The 18,027-nt window shown below is 40.1% G+C and overlaps 1 protein-coding gene across 1 annotated transcript in view; it reads left to right on the top strand.

The window, feature by feature from the left end:
* The window catches only part of LOC139962687 (organic cation transporter protein-like), a 25,310-nt gene continuing 7,283 nt past the window's right edge, over positions 1 to 18,027 (top strand). Inside the window, exons 1-6 of the mRNA XM_071962874.1 lie at positions 1 to 1,205; positions 2,319 to 2,422; positions 14,063 to 14,217; positions 14,958 to 15,126; positions 15,486 to 15,633; positions 16,031 to 16,122. Of these exons, the coding sequence (XP_071818975.1) occupies positions 762 to 1,205; positions 2,319 to 2,422; positions 14,063 to 14,217; positions 14,958 to 15,126; positions 15,486 to 15,633; positions 16,031 to 16,122 (1,112 nt within the window). The 5' untranslated portion in view covers positions 1 to 761. The remainder of the gene's footprint in view (positions 1,206 to 2,318; positions 2,423 to 14,062; positions 14,218 to 14,957; positions 15,127 to 15,485; positions 15,634 to 16,030; positions 16,123 to 18,027) is intronic.

Genomic DNA, 18,027 nt, shown 5'->3' on the forward strand with positions numbered 1-18,027 from the left:
GTGGCAAAAGTTGAATATGCGGTTATAGCACAAGCCGTCAGCTATGCTATGGTAGGTAGGTCTGTTTTTACCTCCATGGTAGGACATACCAGTTGAAAAATTTTATCTATGCTCTATCGGCCTTGGAAAGTGATAGAGTTTAAGTGTGTAAGTCAATGGAAACAATTAAAGTTAGCAACCAAGCACACCAGGAGGTCATCAATCGAGTCGCATATTGAACCAATCAGATGCGTGCAACCGTTTCGCTGATGTTTACTACTTACCGTCAGTCAACGAAAGTGTGTGTACAGATTATCGACAGCGTGATTACACACGCAATATATAACACCACCAGCAATTATGTCACCGTTAGTTTTCACTACAATAGCGCAATTTCACTTCGTTGAACTCTACTCGTACGTGTGCACTGACAAAAAGATATTTGTGAGAGCAGAATTAATCCTTTAGTTATTATTAGGGCTGTGGTTTTTGGTAATATAGTAACTGTGTCAACGGTTGAAAACCTTGATCAGTTTTTGCACGCATGACATTTCTCTTCGAGGATCCCGGAGTTCTTAAACCGTATCGACGGACTTTATTAGATAGCGATGTTTGTTGCTTTGAAGACAGCTCGTTCCGTCCGCTAGGTCCGTATACGTGTCTCCCAGCTCCTGGAGAAAGGGTTAAAGGAACAGGGATATTTATCTGTACTCGTTAGAGGTTTTTTTGTGGGTAATTCTCAGTTAGTTACGGACAGACTCATATACACTTCATCATTCATCATGAAGTTCGATGACATTGTAACGGATATTGGCGAATTCGGACCATATCAGATTAAGGTATTTCTGATGGTAGGTCTGATCGGAATACCAGTGGGCTTCAATCAAATGGCTCAAGTCTTCTTCGCCATTAAATCTGACCATTGGTGTGCAGTCGACGAGTGGCGTGTTGATTACCAACGATGTGGGGACCAGGCAGCAAGAGGAGAGAGATATTACCTCGAATGTTTACATGCTTTAAGGAATGCTTCAATCCCGTATTCTATAGACGATGATAACAACGGGGAACTTGTCTTCGAACATTGCAGCAAGTACGACTTGGATTATGCAGAGTTCAACTGGACTGAAGCGTATTTATACGAAGAATCTGAAGAGCCGAAAGAAAGGGACTGTGACGATGGGTGGATTTACGATAGGAGCCAGTACCCACGTACCATCATTTCAGACGTACGTGGAAAATGTATAGTTAAAACCACTTTATTGTAGCCTATATACATATATATATTCAATGTGATGTAATGACATGATCTTTAGGCCAGGGGTGTGAGCGATGGGAGGCGGGAGAAGAAGGAGGGTGGGGAGGGGGTGGACGTACGAAGGGGGTGGTGGTATGCCCGTCATGTTATAGTCGGAGTAAAACGTCCTGTCTGGTGATTTGTTCAAAATCCAAAATAAATTTTAGCACAAGTTAATCGTAGACCTACTTATAGACCTAGTTGTTAAGTCTTAATATTATATCAGAATGCAACTCTGGAATTCTAGGGGAGGACCTTCACATCACCTACAAGGTAGCCACATTCAACGACCCCGCAAACGCAGCCCCTCATTCGAAAACTCTTTGATCCGCCTACCGCACGACCATTAAAGGTTCATGCCCCTACTAGAATCAATCGGGGGAAATGTGGAACTGTCTCATAACCTTTGAAATCAAGTCACTGTTTTAATGGAAGGCCATCAGTGTCAATAGACCAATGCGCATTTAAATGCTGCATGGCGGGGTTCGGTTATTGCCATGCCCCTACAGACGACTCCGAAAAGATCAAAACGCAGAACCAGCCAACTGGACGACCCCCCACTTACAGGGCGCCGTGTCCACCCCATGCAGAGCCCCCACCCCATCTGTGCCACAATTATGTGTACACACACTTCACTAGTTACCATACTCAACAAGTAACGTATTGTGTCCCTCCTTAATGAAATTGTTTTGCTGCCACTGCCACTGCAACTCAAAATTCCTGGCCCTTACGTGCCTGGTCCTTGCGTGCACAACTTAATGCTTCCATAAACTGTTCTTGCATGACATGACTGGGGGCGGGGTGGACGATGGGGGGGGGGGAGGATTAAGATGAACATTTAGATATTCCAATGTGGACAATACATTTTGCAGGTGGAAGTACTCTGTTGAAGCGTAAACATGAATGACCCTTACTTGAATATCTAAGATACTGAGGGCAATGCTGATGATTTTGATCTGATACCAAATATAAACGTATGTGTAGTAAGTCATCATAAAATATCCATAACGATATTGTTTTTCTTTTACTTTTTCACTTGAAACAGTTTAATCTTGTGTGTAACAGTGAGAAAGCTGCCGACATCGCCCAGTCTATTTTCTTCGCGGGTGTTTTAGCTGGATCTTTCATATTCGGGTCTGTGTCCGACATGTAAGTTTACCTTTAGTTAAGTCCGTCAGCAGGGAGGGCTAAGACTGCCCGTTATGTATCTATTATATATATATATATATATATATATATATATATATATATATATATATATATATATATAATATATTTATATATATATATTTATATATATATATATATATATATATATACACACACACACATTATAAACATATATGTATTGGCTACTCAAGTAATGAGCTTTATTGATTGATATGAGATTGAAACAGTATCAAAACCTGTATCAAAATCAAGTCAAAATGGTGCTTTAATTGAAGACTGGGTTTTTGCATGACGTTTCCTGTTCTGGGCTCCATTCCAGCATTTCTGTTTGCCAGTATTTGGTTTAGTATTGAGAATCCAAGGTCTATACCGGATTCATTGAATCCAAAGTTCACAGAGGGTACTAAGCATTCCAAACATTGGACCGCTTTTTCCGTTGGCATATTGTCATGAAGATGTGGTGAGGTGAACAAAGGGGTTGCGGTGAAAAGTAAATACAAGTATATAGGTCCTCGTAGCTTCAAGAAGCGATAATCAAATACTCTTGAACAGCTTGCTAGATCCAGTTTGAATATTTAGTGTAACTAGCTTAGGTAGCGTTAACCAATAGAAAAACAAACCTCTACAGGGTACATTATAAGCTTATTGTGATCACCTTGGCTATATAGGTTCACCATATCTTCTGTTGCAATTACATGCAGCCATGCAATGTATCGGGCCCGTCCGGCTTCAAAATGACTGCAAATAAAGGAACTCTAAACAAAGTGTAGTCTGTTTTACAAACCAATTTCTGCTCTAACATTAATGTTGATGAAAGCTTCGTGAAGTAACCTCCCGTCAACTGTTCGTTACAATAATATATCTTTCTATTCAAATTAGGCGAATTTTGAATATATAAAGAGGGGGGGGGGGGTGCTAGTTTTCTCTTCCTTCTGCTTGGATTTCAGGGATGATATTGAAATAAAAAGACAACAATCGCGAGGGAAATGACGAAGAAGACCGGAATTTCTGCCATTGGCGTTTACTCAAGGGCGTAGGAACCGGGTCGCGAAGTATCATTCCGCCCCCCACCCCCGCTTCGCAAGACAGAAAACCCCTTTTTCATTTCCAAATGAGAAAAAAATCTCATTTGGAGCACCGAATTGCATCTAAGGCCAGGTGAAAATGCAAAATAATATATACAAAATGGAGTGGGTGGGTTGAAGTGTGCTATATTGCACCAAATTGCATCTGAGGCTACCTGGAAATGCAAAAAAAATCAAAAGGGGTAGGGGACACCCCCTCCCCTTAAACCCCCAGGCCCCCCACTCAAAAGTACTTTCCTACGCCACTGCGTTTACTGCTTTATTAACACTAACACTATACGGCGTATAACGATGCCCTGTATAACGTTTTCCAGGAAGATTGTTCTCGGATGATCTGGAACTTCACATCTTGGATCAGTCTCAAATCTCCAATGAGTTGCCCTCACACTAACCCTTAGTCTGGACTGACATGCTACTGACCCCAACTGAAACCTTATATATACTGCATCCTCTGAGCCTCACACATGTTAGCAGTAGCCTAATTTTCCATACGTTACCTGTGCCATACGTTAGCTGTGCTGTTCCAAAATTGGTTATAGCCCTAAGTTAGCCGTTTGGCAAACTGCCATGTGTTAGTATGGACTAAATCCCATATGTTAGCCTGTAATATATTATCCCGTATATATTATGTTAGCATGTACAAAATCTCCTATGTTCGACCGGACAAACAGTGAGCATCGCCAGATGCTATAACAACAACATTGGCATTGATTATATCTAATTCGCTGGGGTACCACTTCGTTACAATATTATTCAATGTGGTTCAGTTGTTTACTCAAGTTAGAGGTCATATATCAATAACATATATCAACCTATCAGATTGCAAAGGTGGGGGAGTGGGGGGATTCAACCCCCCCCCCCGCCCCGAGACTGATTTATAGGTACATAGGAGTTGAACATTTATGGAAGGGCCAGAGGCGAATGAAGGATTTTATAAAGGTGAGATGTGACTATGGGGTTATTGACGCTGACTTCAGCGGAGGGGGGGGGGTGGAGGGGTGGGGTGGGGTGTGAGTCTGGAATTCTCTACCAGAAAAGACTTAGATGTCAAATTGTGCATTCTGAGGCGTACGTACTGTCAACTTAGGCCTGTAACTATTATCTTTGAAACACAAGGTATTACAACCGTAAAGCAGTGGTCTAATTCTTCCCCGACTGAACCATTCCACCCCAATCGACGATGGGAGGTGGGGCAAGGGGGGGGGTGGCAGGGAGTCCCTGCATTCTGTTATATCAAATGAAAGGTGATTGGGGGGGGGGGGAATGGATCATATAGTATTTGGTTTTTCTACCTTTGGTTCACTTTTAGAGTACACCTTATATCTGTGATCAATAGCCAATAGTACGATAAATATATAAATAGTTCTTTAATCCTTCCAATTAATCCATCAAACGTGGTACTGACCGTCTGAACTAAGTAGAGATTTGTGAGGTCATTCTATTCGGATGAACCAACTGGTACAATAAATTTGACATATAGGCCTATAATTAGGAAAACGCACACGTACCAAATACTATATACATATAACCACAAAAGTTGATATCTTCGTGTTCATTTAATAATGACCAATGCAAGTGGCCCAAAAGTAAAAAACAAAAGAAGAAAAACCGGGGGGGGGGGGGGTGGGGAATTACGAAAAACATTAAGTGACCCCTTTTCCCCCTGGAATTTTCATCTCCACATAGAACAGTACGCATTTGCCACTTAAATGTTACTAGTGCATATATCAGAACAGCTAAAAAAGCCGGTATAAACGCATCGAAGTTTAATTCGATCACTTCCCTAAATAATTATGATTTCTTTAGTCAGCGATAATCAAGACAAAAGGTGTTGTCTTCTGGATTTCATACATGAAGTTAATTTCTTATTCAGCTGCCAGCATTGGGTCGTTTGTAGTCCCTCTTGGCCGAAGCCTCTCTTAAATAACAGAAATGTGTGTAACAAGGAAGTGTTCAAGTCAAGAGAGAATTTCTGTTTTGATCACATTAAAAACCTTGTTATTGATACCTTTCAGAGATCTTAAAACCCTCATTGTTGAATAATATCGTTCTTCACACTCTACAGGTTGGTAGAAAAAGGTGACAGCCATTGCAAGCGATGAAAACAAATAAATAACGGGTAGTTCAAAAACTCGTGCAAAGAAGATTACTTCGCTTTCTTTGCAACCGTATACTTGAACTTAACACCCTGACCATGACACAATTAAATTCTTTTTGAAACGTTTTCGTGTTGAACTTATCCCCTGAGTCAGTTCCTTCCAAAAAGAAAAGAAGGAAACAAAAAAATCGAAGCGAAGCGAAAAAAAATTGACTGTTGTTGGGAGCAGCATGGAGGAAGGTGGGAATAGAAACCTGGCTTGTGAAAAGTTCCTATTGTTTCCATCGTAACAATATTGTATTGAAGATGATAACTATACTGGCCTACTTTTTTACAGATTGTTAAAGAAATAGCAATGGTCAACCAACCGAAATGGTAGTTTTCTTTCGTGCAGGAAGAATTTCTTTCAGCGAAGGCGGTCGAGGATTTGAACTCGTCATCGCATGCACACGATTTTTGTTCGAGATTTATATGAAGGAAGTCGTTAGTAAGGGAAACAAAAGACATAAAGAGGGGGGGGGGGGTTGGGCGGGGGAGAAGAAGAAAAGGAATATTTAATGGTGCAGTGCTAAACACAGGCATATTGCCACAATGAAAAGATGCGATCATGTTGTTCAAAGAGACATGATAAAGTTCAACAGGCTTGACCTCTGTCGAGATCAAGTTCGGACCTGGGGGAATGATTTTGTTGACAGGTTTTCTTGCTCTTTTTCTTTATCCCATCATTTTTTTCCCCGGGCCTAGTTTCCCTTACCTTTTCAGTAGCCACGAACCCGCCTGCTGTATAGTCCCCCTGACCCCGATCGAACCATGTATATAGAGATGGAAGGAAATTTTGTATGGATATATCCGTGGTCTACGATCCCTCCACTTTAAGTTAATTAGGCTTTGACGAGAGGGGGTGGAGGCGGGCGGGATGGGGGGGGGGGGAGGGGGAGTTGGGTGGGGAGATAGGGGTTACAGTATCACGGCCTGGGGTCAATCAGGGGATTCGGAAAAATATGGGATGAAAATGGTTTCTTGCTTTTTTTCCACTTTCATAGCATACTTTAGGAAATATGAAGACTTCAAAAAGTGGACAGTTGACATTTTCCAGGGGTCCGACCTTCCTCTCGTATAGCCACTGAGTTTCATCACTGTCTTCTCCTTTAGCAAGGAAAACAAAAAGCGCATTGTCTTAATTTGTTATGGTCAAGACTGTGACGTCAGTCGTGTCTCCTGTTTTACTTTAATGCACATCTTGCTTTTTAAAGCTGTTTATGTACTACTATAATAACATGGCATTTTAAACGAAAAATATATTGATTAATTCCTGAAGATTCAACAGATAAAGTGACCACGTATTGAATCATTCCCCAGACCTCCCTTCTGCTAGTTTTCACAATAAAACAAAAAATCGTTCAATTTTTGGCTTCCGGCCTTGATCCGTAGTCAGGTTTGACGAGATAGTGGGGTGGGGGGGGGGTGGTTGGGAGGAGTGGTTGGGGTGGGGTTGGGGAACAGTCCTAGGGCCTAGGGTCAATTAGCGGGTATTAGTGTACTTATTGTGTAGTAGGTGTAGGTAGGGTGGGGTGATGGGAGGGGAGGGTGGCGGGAGGGGAGGGTGGCATAACCGTCCCCTCGCTTGGACGCCAAACAATGCCCATATAGAAACGACTTGGTGCATCATTTTTTATTTATGTTTCATAATGAAAAGTAAATGTTATTATAGGGTTTGCATGCTAAATGGTAGCTGGTATGTTGTAAGCCCATTCGGGTAGGGAGTCTGGTTTGGAGCGACATCTGACAAATTGTACATCGCCTATAGATTAGTAAACATTCCTGTCTCAGAGCGGGGCCGTTTTCTAAATCATGTTGGTAAACTAGCGACAGGCGTTAGCCGCCCACCTGTGTAGTCATGTTATGTTATTTTGCTTTCTTTCGCCTCAAAGCGTAGAAACTAAGCCGAAGACGAAGTCCCGGATATCTCACTGTGACATTTCATAAATGAAAAGAAAAGGAAGGTTAAAACATAAGAAATATGATATCGGATTTATATAGCCATGTGATACCACAGTCCGTCTGCCACATAGCAGCATTTGTTTCCCGGGGTTGTTTCCCAGAGTTCAAATGCTTTGATCCTACAACATACGTTAAGTCAAAAGGTCTTGCAACAGATGTACCGCCCGAATAATAATAATAAGAAAACGCAACGTCACACTATATATAGGCAACCCAAGGAATCTCAGCTAGTTCTGTCATTGGTCTCTTTATTTATCAGGTGAAAAAAACAAAATTAGGTTTGATTCATCCGCACGGCAGGACGGCCAAAATTTATGGTATGACAAACGTCAGATCCAAAATATGATATTGTGTAATGATTGTGTAATTATTATGTATGATTTTAAAAACCTCAAACTGTAGGGACTGAATGTTTTTTTTCTCAAAATGTAAAAACAATTCAGTCGCTAACTAATTAAAAAAAAATTAAGAAATAGTGTATAGAAATATTTTCTTCAAATTATGTTTGACCATGACAGACAGTCGATCTTGCTTTTAGTGTGTTGTGATGACTTAAATTAAAATTTTATCAGTTAAGATAAAAAAAAAAATCACATTGTTTTCTCGACTTTGAATTTCTTTCACAGAGGTATGAAGAATATACATATTCATTAATACAATGCTGTATACGTACATGTACAGAATTGAAGTACACGCCTCGAACTGACCTCATGACCTTTGACATATATGCTCTCAGCATGTATTCTATCAATTCATTCAAAGGGTAATAACAGCCGTTTTGTTTAAGCTAGTTTGTTATTTTTGGCATCTATAGATTAAACAAAGAATTGATCGTTGGCGTTTTACATTCATTAATGCAATGTAAACTGTCACAGAAACGAGATCCCACATGGTTTCGAGGGTTGTTGCCATTTTACCATAGTGGTATTCGCGTAATGTCGAACTGAGGCTTGTGTTTTTGGGTATTCGACCTTTGACCCACGACGTCATACCTCACAAAGTCACTACATCCCATACCTAGGCCCATGCACACACACCTGTTCGAAGTTCATCGAACGAACGGTTAGGAGACGTTAGTGGGACACTTTTTCTCACTAATATGGCATAGTTTGACCTTTGACTGGCATAGTTTGACCTTTGACCTGCACTGATCAAGTTACGCGTGTCGTTTTACATTAGTTGATGTCCTGTAAACGTGGGGGGGGGGGGCGTGGGTTCTGCCATTTTCTTATTTTGCAAGCACGAGGTTTGCAAAAATGCTGTTTTGAGTTATATGACCTCTGACCTTGGAACATATGACGTCACTGCGTCTTATGCCCAGATATTTGGATACACAGTGCACAACCACCAATTTTGAGGTCCACCGGTTTACGGTTTGCAAGTAGTTTGCGAAACGCCTTTGCGCACTAAATCCACGTGACCTTTGACGAGTTTCTTTTTGACAACACCTTTTGTGCACACAAATACAAACATATACTTACTCACGCACAACGTGTATTTCTACCCCCACCTCTATAAAAACTCCACCAGTCATAATTATGAGACATAGATGGAACTAGATAGAAAAAGGTCCAGCCATTTATTTCCATCAAATTGCTTAATCTTCAAATCGGGCCCTGAAAAACAGATCATTTTGGAGTCTGTTAGCTTCTTGAATTGGTAACTTTAATGTTGATTATGATGATGGATTTTAATTTTTCATTTTTGACGAATCACCTTAGGGAACGTCATCACTCTGGTTGTCCTTGTTTTGTACATTTTAAAGCAAATACATTTTGAAGTTATTACATGTTGATATTTCGCTGGATATTTTGGCAATTGTGTAGAAAACTAACACAGCCTATATATTATATATGACCTTGTACAGAACTTAAATATTGACCCAATATCCTGCCGAACTTACCGTACGTCCGTATTTGTCAAAATGTTGTTGTAATTAACAAATATGCCGGAGTAAAAAGAAAAAAAACCAGTCCCAAAACACTCTATGCACTTTACCACGTACTCTGATATATGGTATATATAGTGTGAGTATATATATTGGTTCAATAGCCCATCATTTCTTTACTCTGGTCCTGAGGAGGGGGGGGGGGGGAGGGTGTGTGTTAGTGAAGAAATTTTAAAAATAAAGTATCACAGCATGCATAAATTAATTGCAACTGAATTTTGCAATAATGCTAACTTGTCAAAATCAGTATTTGTTCCCAAATACACATTAGTGCATTTTCTATTTGTTACAAAGATATAGCATCTACTCCAACAGGTCCATAGCCTGATAACGGATGGGGTTGGCGGGGGGGGGGGGTGGCCAGTTTGCAAAAACCGTAAAATATAAGGAATGTAGACACGAGGGTAATTTATCTGATTCTTACGGCATCACAGCAAATTTGCTTAAAGTAGAACGATAGTGACAGAAAAAAATCTCTCATTTTCATATATAATGTACTTTATATGTTACCAAGCAACATGTTTGTTAATTTTCCAAATAGCACACCGGAAAGTTATAAAAAAGGGAATTAAAACATCGTTTTTTCGTCTCCGTAATTTAGGAATTTGCAAACACTGCAACGACCTTGAACAGGCCTCATGTCAGTGAATGACGTCACTGTGATGATCTTTTCTGTTGTGAACTGTTCAGTACGGAGCTGTGCGTGCATTTCGTGTCAGCATAACTGTTATTTTCCGGCGTTATGTTCAAGACATAAATAGATAATGAATATCATGGTGTTTCTTGATTTCTTCACCACGTGTTTACAAGTTTTTTTTTACGAAATTTGCGGCGATTTCGCAACGATTTCCCAATATCTGAAGAGGTAACTCGCAAGCTGACCCAAAGTAACGTAAATCTCAAGATAACGTTTTTGGCGGGTTTTATACAGAGTGATGTATGAATGTGCTCACTTACCAGTCAAACTGGCACAATAACAATAGTGATGATAGTCTCAAACGTAGTTTAGTATAACATCCGAAAGAAAATCCAAAGTTCAAAACTAAGTAGATTCGCTTGTATGCACTAGGCCTACTGTAAAACATAAACGTGCCTTGTTCCGTGCGTCATTAAATCCAACAGAAAGGTTTCATTGAGCTTGAAATACAACCGCATTTGAACTCAATCGAGTAGTTAGTCTAGCTCAAACAATTTTCTCACTACATGCAATGCCTATTGCGTTTATTCACATGCATGCCTCGTGGTTTGGGCTTCAGGAGGAATCGTATTCTAGCCCAACTTCACGTAGGTCCGCAAACGGTACTTTCACACTGTGCAAACATAAGTGACAGTGTGCGCTACCGTAAGTAATACACGATGTTTTGTTTCGCTCGAGCATACACACATTTCCTACACTGCAAAAACTCCGGTGTTGAATTTAACACCGACGGTGTTGAATTTGATTCTCCGGCGGTGTACATATATGACCACACCGTGGGTGTTAAATTAACACCGGTCTTGGAGTACTTTTCCAACTGAGTTAATAAGACACTTTTATAACATTATTAATCCTGCAATAACCTCGTTTATTATGTTATTTTTCGAAATATATTACTATAGCCACCATAATTGAATGGATCGCATCTAATTTGCATATCAACAGCCAAACTTACAGTCATCAATAATTAGGCAACTCGTGTTGAAAATATCCTATGCCAGGTCAGCTTTGGGAGTTATTGTTGTGTTTTGGTACAATTTAGCCTACAATGAGATACTAGAAACAATCGATCAATTTCCATAAATTGGTACAACCCGATTACGTAGGCCTGATGAAATCGATACTGCTTGGTGTTAATTTAACACCGACTTTAACACCGAGATTTGAACACCTAGAATTTCAACACCAAAATTTACAACACCAATTTTTTAACACCCCATTATTCCAAAATATTCTGTCTGGTGTTAATTTAACACTCAATTTAACACCGTAATTTTAACACCGATATTTTAACACCGCAGTTTTTGCAGTGTATTCGTATTACATTTAAAGTGGTTTGGAGGGTATGAACACATCTCTGCCCAAAAAACTCTGCCTAAGCGACGTCCATGCCCCAATTGAAATTGCACGTGGATTCTCTCCTCACATAGTCAATAGGTTGTTCACGTCTGACATGTCTTCCAGTTCCAACACTTACTGTTGCATTTATCGGGATATATATAAATAATGCGGCATAAAAGCATCAATCTTTCAAACTTTTTTTACTTTAGTGACCTTGCCATACGCAAATTTCAATTGGTCCCGAGATGGCTCTATGACCGATTATTCCGTAATTTACATTGGGGCAGTCGGCTTCACTAAAACGACAAGAAAAAGCAGGAACAATAACACCTTATTAAAATTAGACCGTTAAATGTCTCACGCAGTGTATCAAATCTCTCTGGTTTAGGTTGTTTGTCGAGTCCAATATAGAGTAGGTTGCAACTAAACTTACACACTAAGTGCACACTGCTGAAGTACACTACGCCGAGCTCACTTTGTTATCATCATAATGACGTCACATGTCACTGTAGATCACGTGATCATCATATCGCTGTTGGCGAAAAGCCCAATTTTTGTTTAAAATATCAACGAGTTTAGGATTTTTTTTTAAGCCTTTCCCAACATCGGATTGACTTGAATTTTCACATGTGTAATATGGAAACCAACTAGAATACTATTGAATAAAATCGTATTTTTTCGTCGATGCTGAAAAATCACTATCGTTCATCTTTAACATCGAAACAGTGGCTTTGTGAGCCAGGTCTCAATCAGGGCAATTAAAAAATGCCCCCATCCACCCCACCCCACCCGCCCTTCTTGAAGTCTTCACTTTGCCTTCAGCATATTATGACAATGTGATAAAAGTATTAATTCTCGCACATTTCTCAGGCCCCCCTTCATGACCCCGGGACCCTGGAGTGTATCCCCTGATTTCTCTCTCCCTCCCTCCCTCCCTTCCTCCCTTCCTCCCTTCCTCCCCCTCCCCTGTCAGACCTACACTGAAATCATTATCTATATCCTGTGCAGAATGCCAGGCTGTGAGCGAGGACCTGTTTTTTTACTAAGGTGCATGTGCATTTATATGTGTTCGCTTTCTCAATTGGTGTCCTTGAGACATAACCATACAACGCCGGACTCACTTCCAATTACGAATTTTTGCGTGTATAACTTTCGTGAGTTCAAAGGCCAAAAAAAAAAACAAAAAAAAAAAGAAGAAGAAAAATAAAATAAACGGTGAAAAATCTACCGCAGTATTTTCTTTCATGTGAAACTTCGTACGGCCGGAAGCCTAAAGTAGACAATGTGAAAATATGCGCTCCTCCGCACATTACTGTTTATTTAAGATAGGATAGCGGGTTTTATTTCCAAGATTCAATAATATGGCATTTTTATCGCCATTCTTCGTAATGTAACAAACAACCACGGCTGGCATTTTGTCCCGATAGACCTACTTCAATGCTTTTTTTTTTTGGGCTGTTGAGTAAACCAACTTTTCTTGTGTATATATTTTTGGTGGCTCCACGAAACTTTGCCAATAGTTCACCATATCACATGAAACAATGTCGCGCATAAACTTCGCTTTACTTGCTTTGCAAGAAAAACAAATAAACTCATCGTTGAGAAATGTTCCTTGTTTCATCTATTGTGTAGGCCTAATTTGCTCATCATTATTTTGAATTTGTTGTACCCCCCCCCCCCACCCAATCTCATTTATATTCACATATGTAAAATTTTCAATACGAATTTTCTAAGTGAGTTTCATAGCTGGCAAAAATTAGTGACATTTTTTCCCAGTTTAACTTAAGAATGAAATAATGTATATCAATATTATGATTTCTTATCAAATATACTTAGCTAAAACGAAAGATATCTGCAAAAGTTAAAAGTGTTAAACAGTGGTTTCCCCTGATCCCTCCCTCCACCCTTCCCTTTACGTATAGAACGGTAATGATTGTGCTCTACAATCTAGTAAGAACATTAAAATATTAAACGAAATATGTTGTGTGCAGCTGGCGAAAGAAAATTTATAGTATGTCCAATGTCTACATATGTACCAACATTGATATGGTTCCCGATTGAGTGCAAAATTTAGTCAAGAGACTGAAAACATATCTCCGAGAAGTTTGCCAAAATTTTAATTTTTTTAAATTATTTTATTCCTGAGTTTACCTTTAAGTGTAACTTGTATGCAAAAAAATATATATTTTCACAAATATCACAGCAAACCTGGCTGGGTTTCCTTTCCATAAATAACGCAAGCATTACTTTTTATTTCTTTACATTTTACCTGTTTTGTGGTTTACACTGATGGCCTTTGATTTTCCATAACGAGGCTTCTTTTCGCGTCCAATTTAGAAACTTAGATGGTGTCCGAGGCCGCCAATGAAACTTTGTATTTTTTTCGGGAAAACCCCGGGTCAGCTTATCTCACATATTGATTAAACCGTGTTTTATTTCATCTTGACAGAGTCGGTCGTTACTACACCTACTACACTGCGGTTGTCCTACTCGCTGTGTTCCCGTTGATCAACGCTTTCGCGCCATCCTTCTGGCTCTATGTTCTCTTTAGGTTCTTCATCGCGGCGGCAAACATGGGAACATTCCTCATAGCGTTTGTAATTGGTACGTCACAAACGGTTGGTTTTTTTATATGTTCTGTCAGCAAAATTATTATTACCCCAGTGGGCATCACACCGTGTGTTGCATAAATATATATATATATATTAAATCGGAAAAACTATTTATGATTGAACAAAAATAAAAGCCCACCCACTTGATGGCAATAATATGAATTCTGAGGTATGAGATTTACAAAATACATAATACAGAACAAGAAATATGAAACTCCTCGGTCCAAATCCCGCCTGGAGAGCTTGTTCCGTTAGAGGTGAAGGCAGGCACTTAGTCAGTACAGAGCACAGGTGCTATGTTTCCTCCCCCCAACATTTACATACTACTTTGCCCCCCCTCCCCCCACCATCCTGTCTGACGTGTACACAAATTTCACAAGTTATTGGACAACAGTATTGTGCCCCTCCTTAAATTGTTGGTGCCCCTCTGTTAAAGTTGTTGGTGACCCTCTGGTGTTTCGTTTGTGTTTGGGTAGGCTACAACAACTTAATGTATCATATATAATACAAAGTGAAATCTCATATTCAAGAAAGTTATCACACTTATGTTATTATTCCCGCTAACCACCCCCCACCCCACACCACCCCGACTATATATTCATCATAATTTATATTCCTTAAAAATACAATTTCAAAAAAGCATAACGATATGACGGTATTTTGTATCATCCACGGTTTACTGGATGAGAATCCCAGAATCTTTCTAATTTTACCCTTCCATTTCTTGTACAGGTACCGAATTGGTGGGTCCTTCTAAACGAGTCACCGCCAACTGTATGATACAATGTACCTTTGCTGTTGGCTACATGCTACTGGCAGTGGTGGCATACTTTGTCAGGGACTGGCGTATCCTACAACTCACAATTGTTGCTCCAACCTTCCTGTTTATATTCACAATACCGTAAGATTTCACGCATACTCTCCTTAATCCAATTTTGTCCCTCCACTGTTTATCTCCTACCTCTCCTCTTTCCCTGCTGGTTTCTTTCTTTCTCCTCTCCATCCCTTGTCTACTAATCCCCTTACATCTATCTCTTTGTGTTCACCATGCTCATTAACCTGTCTGTATTCTGTGCGTGTTTTTGTCCCTTCTGTTACTGTTACTTGTCATCTAGCCTTTGAAGAAGATCCTACTAGGATCGAAACGTTAGGCCAACTTACTTTTACACATTAATCCAATTTTAACAGATGCTAAACCTACATTATGGAAAGGAATGCGGGGAACACACGCTATGTTTTATTTTTCTTTCCTGTTTTAAGATTTGTTACAGAATCACCCCGGTGGCTCATTTCCAAACGACGATTCTCCGATGCTGCGAAAATTATCACAAAAGCTGCAAAGTTTAACAAAAAGGAGGATCGGTTACCGCCAAATTTTATTCAGGAAATCCAAAAATCTGAGGAACTTGTAAGTTGGTCTTTCGAACTTTGGGAATGGGTTGAAGAGTTTATCAATTGCACAATTTGATATCTAATGGTACATGGAGTGCAACCCCCTCGCCCTTCCTCCCCTTCCCCTCCCCTCCCCTCGCCCTCCCCTCCCCTATCCCATTCATAGTTAGCGTATTATCTATGACCAAACTCGGCTACAACCAACATTGGGAGACAGGGTGATATCTCTGACAATCAATAGCATCGACATTACACTCATACCCTGATTGATTGTTCACTGGTACCAGGGAAATCCCACCCTTGTGGCACACAAGACCAACACTTGTGGCACTTGTGGCACACAATATAAATATCTGCGTGTTTTACTTTGGTATGCAGCAAAGATAAGAATCTTTTTTTCTTGTTCTCCACAGGAACACGATTCCGCTTTAAAAACTGCAACATTCATTGACCTATTCAGAACTCCCAATCTACGGATATCTACACTGAATTGTATGTATAATTGGTAAGACAAATCTTTTAGTACTTTTAGTATAATAAGGGATGTGGTACTGTATGGTAAGGTGCGGTACCATATAGCATGATATGGTACGGCACTGTATGGTATAGTGAGGTGTGGTGTGATATGGTACGGTACTGTATGGTATGGTATGTTGAGGTGTGGTGCGGTACAGTATGGTATGGTATTATATGGTATGGTACTGTATGGTCTGATGAGGTGTGGTATGGTATGGTATGGTATGGTATGGTGCGGTGCGGTACGGTATGGTATGGCATGATATGGTACGGCACTGTATGGTATGTTGAGGTGTGGTGTGGTATGGTATGGTACGGTACAGTAATGGTATTATGGTATGGTATGATATGGTACTGTGGTATATATATATATATATATCCCATTACCACTATAGTTTTAACGACAGCAATGAGCAACTGGAACCGTAATTGTTTCACAGAGGTCATTGTCAGTTTGCAAATCCACAGTATGGACAAGATATTGTATCGTCTGTACTAAATTATACTGTTAGTTTGTAGACCGAAATGTTTCACCGGATATCCTGAAACTTGTTTTTTGACCTTGCCGAGATGCGCCTTTGTCAACTAAATTGATCTCCAAGCCATAGTCGCTTCCGGGATGTTAAAGTCATCAATATGCACACGATTGCAATCACGTTTGGAAAGCCACGCCACTGTAGTAAAGTTGAATACTTAAAGAACATAAGAAAAAGGTCAGGTGTCACCCTGTTATATATCCTGTATCTCAGATATAGCAAGCCACCTTTGCTATCACCTAGCTATAAATCTGAGATTATCTGGCCCTCACATTCATGATATATTATAATGTTATTACATTATAGTTTACGTATGATATATGACTCCGATTAAGTCCATGTATGCATCATAGATTCAAAGATATCACTATATGTATGTCAACAACCACCGACACAAAATCAAATAAGAGAGGAAACCCTGGTATGGACTGGCATGGAATTCAAGGAGTGGTATGAGGGGAGAGGGGAGTGGGGGATGAGGGGTATTATACGGTGAGGGTCATAACTGACGGACGGGATAAATGCCGTAGAACATTACAGTGGTGGATCAATAAAATAGCATTTTCAGGGTCAGTTAACACTTTTAAATGACATGGCATTTTGCAAATGAAACAGCGAACGTGAGCAGCGACGTTTCGCTCTTTTATTCGACATCATTGTGAAAATGAACTAATGGGCCGGTATTAAGGGATTTCCCGGTTCAAGTGTTATGGCAGAACAGCCAGACCAAATTTACTGCTTTTAATGCTTACCTCCCTCCCTTAATACCCTAACCCCCACCCTCAGCCCACCTAGTCGCAGCAGATACCGGTATTCTAGACTATGCAACAACAAAATCTACTAAGTCCCCTTTCCCCCCTCCCCCCTCCCCGGGCCGCCTACTCTTTTGTCAAACATTTTATGAGAAAGTCATTATGTGTGTTTTACACGTTTGCACGTTTGGAAATCGGTTGAGGCCTAAACCAATAAATATAACTTATCTATATAAACGTTTTCCACAGTATTTCTTTCTGTTCAGCAGTGCCACCGCCACCTCCCCTACACCCAAAGAATCCACCCATTCCCTTCCCCTCCCGGGTTAATTTATACCTCCAGGGTGGGTGGGAAGAAGTACTCTCGTTTTTAAAGTGAAATGTTTCGAACAAGTTTGTTTTGCTCCAAATATAGAGATCATACAGTGACTTTGTTCAATTAATAGTTTCTGGCTTTGGAAATAACTGACAATAAATGGAGTAAAATCAAGGGACAGGTTACAACTCTGAGTCTATCCCCCTGTCCACACACCAACCTAAAACGTCAACCTAAACGTTGCTGGACAACATCCAAGGAGTACATACACATCCGCTTACAGACTCATT

Source organism: Apostichopus japonicus, chromosome 21 (genome assembly GCF_037975245.1).
Source record: "Apostichopus japonicus isolate 1M-3 chromosome 21, ASM3797524v1, whole genome shotgun sequence".
Classification (NCBI taxonomy): Eukaryota; Metazoa; Echinodermata; class Holothuroidea; order Aspidochirotida; family Stichopodidae; genus Apostichopus; species Apostichopus japonicus.